The 9,453-nt window shown below is 35.1% G+C and overlaps 2 protein-coding genes across 3 annotated transcripts; one reads left to right on the top strand and one right to left on the bottom strand.

Moving 5' to 3' along the window:
* The first annotated feature begins 1,155 nt into the window (after positions 1-1,155).
* On the top strand, positions 1,156-6,768 carry LOC111793928 (ethanolamine-phosphate cytidylyltransferase). Of its 2 annotated transcripts, XM_023676007.2 has the most exons (10): positions 1,156-1,341; positions 2,050-2,470; positions 2,706-2,941; positions 3,121-3,275; positions 4,169-4,240; positions 4,976-5,043; positions 5,225-5,345; positions 5,561-5,623; positions 5,741-5,863; positions 6,293-6,768. In XM_023676007.2, the coding sequence occupies exons 2-10, from the start codon at positions 2,109-2,111 to the stop codon at positions 6,362-6,364; spliced, it is 1,272 nt and encodes a 423-aa protein (XP_023531775.2). In that variant the 5' UTR covers positions 1,156-1,341; positions 2,050-2,108; the 3' UTR covers positions 6,365-6,768. The 2 variants fall into 2 exon arrangements, with proteins under 2 accessions (XP_023531775.2, XP_086979595.1); XM_087123469.1 differs by lacking the exon at positions 1,156-1,341 and having other exon boundaries at positions 2,331-2,470; positions 2,679-2,941.
* Positions 6,769-7,773: 1,005 nt separating this feature from the next.
* Positions 7,774-9,407, bottom strand: LOC111793929 (uncharacterized). The gene is made up of 3 exons (XM_023676008.2): positions 9,033-9,407; positions 8,653-8,941; positions 7,774-8,412 (listed from the first exon to the last, which is right to left on the bottom strand). The coding sequence occupies exons 1-3, from the start codon at positions 9,120-9,122 to the stop codon at positions 8,060-8,062; spliced, it is 732 nt and encodes a 243-aa protein (XP_023531776.1). The 5' UTR covers positions 9,123-9,407; the 3' UTR covers positions 7,774-8,059.
* Positions 9,408-9,453: the final 46 nt, after the last annotated feature.

The following is a 9,453-nucleotide window of genomic DNA, read 5'->3' as shown; positions in this document are numbered from 1 at the left end:
TTATTAATATAATCTTATTTTTATTATTCCGTCAAAATGGGGTAATCACAAATTAAATTAAAAATTAAAAATAATACAGGTGGAGGAGACAGGCAATGAGTGGCTGGAAAAAGGAGGAAGCTTGTTGATGGCTGCGGCTGGCTATGACCACGTGGCGTGACACCTGGATTCCTCGCGCATTTGATTTGATTTACAAGTAACGACAATAAATAAAATAAATAAATAAATACCCAAATAGAAATACGCCAAAAAAAATACCCAACGCATTTATTCTCTAATAAATTTCATATTACACCTCACCACTTCATTTATTGATATTCTTAATTAATTCATACTTCATTTTCATGTACAAAATATAAACATAATCACGATGCCATGTAATAATAAACTCAAATTATTAATTTACATTATAATATAAAAAACCTCGCCAAGAAAAATGAAGAGAAATCTTTTTAAAATAATAATGTCTATTTTTTTGACTCCATCGTAAGAATTTATATACTTTAATTAGAAATAAAATTGGTATACCTAACTTTGAAAAAGTTTGATACTTTAATATATATACCTGTAATGATTTCATTTAATTCAATTAATGACCGAGACATTAAATTTATAAAATCTAATGTTGATTAATGATTATCTTTATTCTACCAGTGTCCACTTACCAAAAACATCAATAAAATAATAATAAATAAAAGAACGTACAAAATAATATTCGATTTAAAATATTATACTTTTAATTCGTTTTCCATGTTTTATACCTTCAATTTAATATTTTATAAATTACATTCTATAACTCAAAGATAATTAGTATAGTTTCATTATATTAAGATTAGTATTTAATTTATAATAATATAAATAGTTTTAAAATAGAATTGTAGAAATATGCTTCCACAAAAATCGTATTAAATACAGTGGCGCCACGTGGATAAATCGGAATCGTAAAAAAAAAATATTTCGTAAATAAATAAATTAATATAAGTATCTGCATTGTTTTTGCACGACGGAAGGTGTTCGAAGCCCAACCGCCTAAATAAAACGCGGAGCTTTGAGCAATCACGTGAACGCTGCCGAAATTTCGTCCAATTAAAAAAATTAATAAATGATAAAAAAGAAATTATATATTAATTTTAATTTTAATTTATAAATACTTATTTTATTTTTTGGGAGTTGATCGTCAGATCTCATATCCCGTTCGAGCAGGTGACGGCAGCCGGACATTTTTGGGCGTTGTCCATCTCGGGAATTGCGAGCGAGAAAGAAAGAACGGAGAGCCCCTTTTCGTTCTGCTATTCTGAGCCCACAGCACCACCCAACAACCAAGGGGAGACACAGAAAGAGGTCATGGATAAATTGTATTTTGATCTTTAAATGCGTTTCTCTTTTTGTTCTTTTTTTTTTTTTTTTTTTTTTTTTCTGTTTGTTGATCTGCTTTTCAGCTGATTCTCTGACGCATCTGTATCTATGAACTTCCATTTCTTTCCCCCGACTTTATATGAAGTTTCTTTGTCTTCGTTATTCGCAGGTTTTGTTGTGTTTCTTCTCGCTCTGTTTTTGCTGCTGGACGGGTGTTTTTGTATTAGATCCCAATTATTTCGATAAATCTTTGAATTGCATTTGTGTTTATAACTTGTTTAGATTTGGATACCGAGTAATATGGCAATTCTGGTTGGTCTGGTCCGGTGTTATTCTTTCATTACCTTTCCGTTATTATTATTATTATTATTTTCTTTTCTAATTTCTTAGCTTACTTGGTTGACATTCTGACGTATCTGCATCATTTTGTCATCATTTTATGCATATATTCCCCCGTGTCTTGGTCGGTATCAGATTCCGTATATATTGTCTGAACTATTCTAAATTTGCCGACAAAAAGATACTCGACGGCTTACATATGTTATTGTACCTGTGTTGTTAAGAATTCGACTTAACATTGACGCCAACGGTTTTTCCTTTGATTGCTTAGTTCTTCCTGAAATTATATCTATATGCAATATCTTCCTTAATATGTTGTATTGATGAAGTTGGTTTGCTCCTTGATGATGACAGGTTGCAGGTTTTGTGTCTCCTCTTAGAAGACAAAGAGAGGCTAGAGAAGTTATAAGCAAATGGGACCAATGGATTATGAAAGTAACGGTTGGATATGGGATGGTGTGTGTTACTACCCACATTTGTTTGGTGGTTTGATGCTCACAGCGGCCTTGCTTGGATTTTCTACGAGTTATTTCAGCGGGATTGGAGTACCATCTTTGCCATTCTTCTGGTCTGATTTTGGTATCTTCCAGAAAAGAAAGAGCGAAAAGAAGCGCATTCGGGTCTACATGGATGGGTGTTTTGATCTCATGCATTTTGGTCACGCCAATGCGTTGAGGCAAGCGAAGGCTTTGGGAGATGAGTTGGTGGTGGGTGTTGTAAGTGATGAAGAAATCATAGCGAATAAGGGTCCACCAGTGTTACCAATGGAAGAAAGGTATCCGCTGAAATCTTATTTATGTTCTACCCATCTTCACTCCTTATAGATTGTAGGTTGCCTTAATCTTCTTAGATATTTATACATTCTATTTTATTTATACTTTTTGTTGTTGGAATTATTTTTAACTTTTCATAACCCACACACCTGAAGTCACAAAATTTAGAATGTTTACAGAACTAAAATTTTACCTCAATAATTTGCTCAGCTTCTTCTAACCGAAGGCTCCTTTTAGGCTGGCTCTCGTTAGTGGTTTGAAGTGGGTGGATGAAGTTATTTCCAACGCCCCATATGCAATTACTGAGCAATTCATGAACAGACTCTTTAATGAGCATAAGATTGACTATATTATTCACGGAGATGATCCATGCCTACTTCCAGATGGGACTGATGCATATGCCTTAGCTAAGAAAGCTGGACGGTTCAAGCAGATCAAGCGTACTGAAGGAGTCTCCAGCACCGATATCGTAGGTACAGTCTTTCAATTTTCTCCAAGCAGTTTTTGGTTGGTGCCACTTTGTCATCCTCTCTTCTCTTGCTTTCCCCGTTCATCTCCTTGCTACATATTTTGGTCACTGTCACGAGAAACATAACTTTGTTTTGCATTTTCTTGTATTGTCTTTTAACCTTGCATTAATTTCTTGATGTAGGAAGAATACTCTCTTCCATTAATGATACTATGGATTCAGAAGATCACAATGCAACATCCATGAATGGAGATTCTAAGAAAGGAAGTCCGTCCCATGGTGCCCTTTCTCATTTTCTACCAACATCACAACGTATTGTACAGTTTTCAAATGGAAGGGTATGGTTCTCTAGTGACCAAAAGATTCTTGAAGCCTTATACAGGAGGATTGTTTTTCAGTAGATACTGATTCACCTATCTTGTCCATACAGTGTTTGTTTTGACAATAAATGGAACAGCACAATCTGTAACCGATGCATCTAATGAAATATTGATATTACATTTAGTTTTGAGGGTTAGATGATAGACCCAGTTATTTAGGTTGGTTGTCTCACTTTTGTCTATGAAATGATTTCCGTTTCTTATTAAAAGAAGTGTTAGGAGGAAACATGTGAGTAGGGAGAAACTAATATATTGTGCATGTAGCGTGTTGTAATGGGTGAGCCCTTAAATGAGTTGGTAACTGATGCGGGTGGGAATCAAGAATTCTTTTGTGAAGGGAGAACTTATGCTTTCGCCTGGATTGGGATAGTCTGGTTGTTAGGAAGAGATTGGGATTCTTTAAATGTCACTTAAGCTGCATTTCTGAGAATCTTCTGAAATATAGTAGATTCTATCGTTTAGTTTGCATGCCGCGGGTCTATTCTAATATTTTTTAGTTACATGAAATTTCTAGTTGGAAATTTATTTTTTTATCTTACGTCTATTCATCTATCAAGAACTTGACTGGATAACATGAAAGGGCAATTCCTTGGTAGAAATTGTCTTTGGCCTCTGTATTATACAGGATGACATAAAATGTCTTTGGAAATTTTTTCCTTTCATCCATCTAGGAATTCATTCTTCTAGATTCTGTTTGTATCTAGCCTCTGTATTAATCTATGTCCATGTCCCGCGAGCAAACATGATATTCTTCCCCTCTTTGAGTTTTTATAGCTTAGCCTCCGCTTTGTAGTAAATTCTGTTTTGCGGCTAATCCATTAATGCTAACAAATTATCATATCCAATTTTAGGGGCCTGGACAAAATGCTCGTATTGTGTACATTGATGGGGCTTTTGACCTTTTTCATGCAGGACATATTGAGGTATGAGCTTCACAGTTTTTACAATCTCTTCTCTATTCATCCATCACTCCAGATTGCTTTTATGTGAAACTTAACATTGGTTTGGTTTTTGATATTTTATGCTTACATGTGTCTGTGTGTATAACAATTCTTTGCTTTGAATTTTTTCAGTACTCCTCCGTTTAAAACAATAGATTTTAGCTGGGGAAGATTATGTCTCTAGGATGCTGATTCCAAAACTGTGCATAAGCTTTAAAAGCTTGACTAGGATTCTTAGACCTTATGATTCAAAGAGGTCACTTCCTTTGTTGGGAAAAGCAAGCCTTCACGATGAACACCTAAACATTGCAGAGGGTAGTAGTGCTAGTAGCTGTGTTACACATACTGCATGTCTGACAATGGTTAAAAGACAGCAGGAGTATATCTTAATTTTTTGAAATCATTTTCTTAGTTTCATTTTTTGAAGGCAGGATTAGTTTGAGTAAGATCCAACTCGCTAAGTGTGAGTCATTTGGCAGCTACAGATTTAATTATGAGCTTGGATGGGAATGTTATTGACCATGAGCTAATACATTTGAAACATTTTCTTTCTTTTAAAGTGAACAGTGGAAATTAAGTATTCTCTGCATTCTTTTCCACTATTTCAATTCATTTATGTATGAATTTGATTTGTGCTTTACAGGCTACTTAATAATAACTGAATAATTTCTCAGGAATAACCCCATTTTGTGATCGCATCATCCTCCTTCTTTTCAGATTCTCAAGAGTGCTAGGCAGCTTGGAGACTTTTTACTAGTTGGCATACATAATGATCAGACTGTGAGGTATCTTATTTTCTTTTCCTTCTCAATATTTGACTTGTTTGTACTTTTTCAATCAACTTTTTCGCTTGTTTCTCTCTTCCGGAAGTTTTGAATACCTTTCCTGAGACTATGGCTATGGACTTTTCCCTTAGATTTTAATGAGCTAGCAAAGTAGAAGTTAATATCTCATTATCTCCTGCAGTAAACTTAGAGGGAAGCAATTTCCAATTATGCATTTACACGAACGTAGTCTCAGTGTGCTGGGTTGCCGGTACGTCGATGAGGTGATCATCGGTGCACCTTGGGAAATTACAAAAGACATGGTAAGTTGTGTGCTCCTGTTTTGGTTTTTCTTTAAACATTATACCCACTCATCCACATTGCTTGTTGGAAGCCCCTTTTTCCCTGCATGGGTGAGAAGCAAAGAAATGGATAGAATTTAGACTGGATGTCGGCATCCAATGATTGCTTATGGGAGTTACTCTCTTTGAGCATCAACTGTGAGGTTCTAATTACTGAAGCATTCTTTTTCTGGCAGATAACTACTTTCAATATATCTTTAGTTGTGCATGGGACTGTTGCTGAAAACAACTCTTTTGCTGTAAGTTTAGCTATTTCACTGTAGATGAGATTTTTTTTTCTTTTCAAATTTTAAATTTAGCCTCTTCATAACTTTCTTATTTACAAAGTCATGACAAGATGAGCTCGTCTGTTTCAGGGCGACAGTGATCCGTATGCCGTTCCAAAGAGTATTGGAATTTTCAAGTTGCTTGAAAGCCCTAAAAACATTACCACTACTTCAATAGCCAAAAGGATAGTTGCGAATCACGATGCTTATAAGGTACTCACTCTATGCTCTTATTTCTTGAGCCTAAACTCCAGAAAAGTAATCTGCTTTGTATTTTTATAGAAATTTGAATATGTTATTAGCTATCAATATAGACTATATCTATATATTTTCAAAACTGAATTACCAAACTTTCATTCAGAAGAAGTGAAAGAATCCAAATAATAACAAAAGAACTTTGCCACTTAAGCCCACAAAGTGATATTGTACTTAATAAAGGTCCAAACATCAACCGAAGACCTCTCAAATCCTCTAAAGACCTCATCATTAAAGAATAATTTTAGAAGTCAAATTGACAACGCCTTTATATTAACCAGATACTTGGGAATTCCTGTTTCTGCCTTTTAGACATATTGCTCTGACTAATGCTTAATCTAATGAGTTTGTTGGACTTTTCATTTCTTGTGTATTTATAACATGCAGAAACGAAATGCCAAGAAAGTGGAAAGCGAGAAGAAATACTATGCAGAGAAGAAATACATATGTGGGGAATAAATGATTTTGGTTTACAATTTACTATTCGGCCTTAGGAACGTGGTTTGGTTGTTGTAGCTCTTGTTTCTGAAGATCTTCAGTACAGATTTTTCCCATGAAGATAGGTTTAGAACATGGAAGGAGTTGCATCCTTAAGAATTTGACATGGCAGTTAACTTTGTAATTTCATTGTAGGCGCTATAAGCTGCAGCTAGAATAGATGAAAATTGGGACACCAAAACTCTCAACTACACAATCAATTTGCTATTATGCGTGTAAACGTCCAAATCGTATAGGTACCATCTTGTGCCTTTATTGGCATTGTTTTTTTCGTTTCTTTTATTTTTTCAGGTAATTTAGGTGTTGGTTGTATTGTTATGAAAGAAAGCAGTAAAAGCAATATTTATTATATTATTTGATTGCTATGGAATTAGTATTCATTTCCCCGAACTCCTGTACTTTTCATTCATATTAGTTTTCTATTCCTTGTTATACCATCGGGATTTTCTATTCCTTGTTATTCTATTGTGAGTAAGAAGTTTCAAAAATTGGTCTTTTTATCTTTTGTTAGTGTGTCTTTTTAAAGTGGAATTCATACTTTGTCTTTTCCTTTTCATTCGCTCGGATCTCTTCCGTTTCATCGATTTTGTCCAGATCCTCCTTTTCTTCCGACAAAAGGGAGTCTGGATCCTTCTTTTCCAAGAAGTATCTTCTTTGGATCCCTCTTATTCCTGTCAGTATTCTACCTAAATAGTAGACACAGGTAATCTCGATATTTATCACCATATATTTGGAAAATAGCTGTGTCAAAGCTCGTTTTATCTTGGTAATTCATTTTCAAGGAACTCTAGGAACTCTGAATAGTTGTTTGAATAATGAATTACATTCACGTACCAACAACGAGTTACACGATGAAAGAAACAACTAACTGACAACGAGTTATATTTATATTTATGTACCATGCTAATGTTCCGTTTGGGACGATGAAAGAAATAACTAACTAATTAGTGATAAGTCCTTCTAGAGTAAGTATTTTTTTTTTTTATTCTTCTATTTTTGAAAAAAAAAATTACAAAACTTCAAGAAAATAAAGTTAGTAACATTAGCCATATTGAACAATATAATAGAGAACAATATAATAGAGAAGTAAAAATTATAAATATCGGTATTGTATTTAGTAATATAATAGAGAAGTAAAAATTATAAATACCGGTATTGTATTTAATAGCATCTTCGACTCTCAATTTTGGTCTCATAAATTTAAAAAAATGTAAAATAAATTAGTGAATTTTTATTAAAGTTCAATTACTTCAACAGGCACAAAACTAAAAGTAAAAAAAAAAATAATAATAATAAATAAATAAATAAAAAGAAGTAGTAGTGTTATCCATCATGATCTCATCAAAATTTGGATACCATACTCATAGATCAAGTAGAATAACTCTAATTCATTAGATTCCAGTCAAGAAGTTCCGGAAGGTGGGGAAAAAATTTGTACATGAGCTCATAGTTCTCAACAAGGCAACTCCTCATATTCGTGCAAAGCATCATCACTTCCCATGAAAAAGCTGCCACATGGTGATGAACAATAGAGCAAGGGCATTATATTTATACCCATATGTTCTTCAACTCAAATTTGCTGCAAATTATCCTATTATCTAGCACCCCATGAGATCAAAAGATAGTAATTTTTCCCTATGTATATGTACCATACCATCATCGAAACCATGTTATAGGCGAGGACGTTTGTTGTGGCAGCTGCGGAATCATGCAGTGCTGTTGGTGCCATTGATGAATGGCATTAGCTCCATCCATTCCTCCATAGCCATAAGGGTGTTGTTGACTGCTTAAGTTGTCATCTTCAATGTCCATTGTCGCTTCTCCAACTTCTTCAGCTTCCATCAACTGAGGAGCCTCCTCTTGTTGGACAAGCATGTTCGTGGAAGCAGGAACCTGCAGCCGCGGAACCCAAGGAACAACAGCAAGATTTTTGTTCTCCGTCCCCATTTCGTCGTCCTCCTCACCAAATTTCAGCCGCCCATCATAACGGTTTTCACGAAGAATATCGCCTGATAATTGTCAGTTACATAGAGATCAGAATCAATCTAAACAATCCATTTTGAGATACCAACAACAGGAACTAAACGATTAGTGTTTCTCAGCAACAATGGTTAAACCCTAGATCTTTTCTTCGTTTTCAGCAGTTATCCATTCCTCAATCCAATATCTAATTAGTTTAAATGTAGAATTCAAAGATCGAAACGGAAGTGAGAAAAATCCGGAGAAACTATGTTGAAATCGGTACTTACTCTTGAAGCCAGATATAATGTCGGAATCAACAGAGACTGAAAGAGGAGAAGACTGCAAGAAAGACGTGTTAACAGGCTTAAACAGAACAATAGCCCTCTCTTGATTATCGCAGAGAGGGCGATCTTCCATAGCAGAAGCTGAAGCAGCAGCAACAGAAGAAGCGTCCGGCAATTCCTCAATCCTCAGACCGTTCCCTCCTGCTACATAATTTACAGGCATCATTCGTTCTTCGTTTAAACCAGCAATTTCCGGCGGTTCTTCTTCTATAATAGGCGGTAAACCAACATCCTAGAAAATCGAAGAAAATTTCTCAGAACAAAGCTTCACAAACTCCATTGAAAGAAACAACAACACGAAAGCAAAAAGTAAGAAGAAGTACCAGACGGCGAATCTTCCAGGCAGGCGACGAGAGGGAGAAATCCGAGAACTCATCGTTAAATTGATCGAGATCTTTTCTCTTCATCTTCATCTCCGATCAAAGAACAGAAAAAAAAACTCCTCCCCCAAATTTCAATTGTAAATACTCCACGGAACTTCCTTTTCCCACCTCAGAAAACAGAACCCGCGCTTAAAAATCTGATACCCTTCCCACGAACTTCAATGAAGAGTATACGAATCGGAAGGGTTTTTATAAAGAAAAGAAGGAAATACAGAGAGAATTGTTGAAGAAGAAGCCACGCTAAGAGAGAGGAGAAAGGGCTTCTGTTTTCTGGCAATCTCTAGAGACCTCTGGAAGGCCCCACTGTCGGAGAAGATGAACCCCAATTCGCATTTTATATTATAATAATAATAATAATAAT

This window comes from Cucurbita pepo, chromosome 4 (assembly GCF_057944985.1).
Source record: "Cucurbita pepo subsp. pepo isolate OVF chromosome 4, ASM5794498v1, whole genome shotgun sequence".
Lineage (NCBI taxonomy): Eukaryota > Viridiplantae > Streptophyta > Magnoliopsida > Cucurbitales > Cucurbitaceae > Cucurbita > Cucurbita pepo.
The sequence above is the reverse complement of the archived record's forward strand: the minus strand, read 5'-3'. Positions and strand labels throughout refer to the sequence as shown.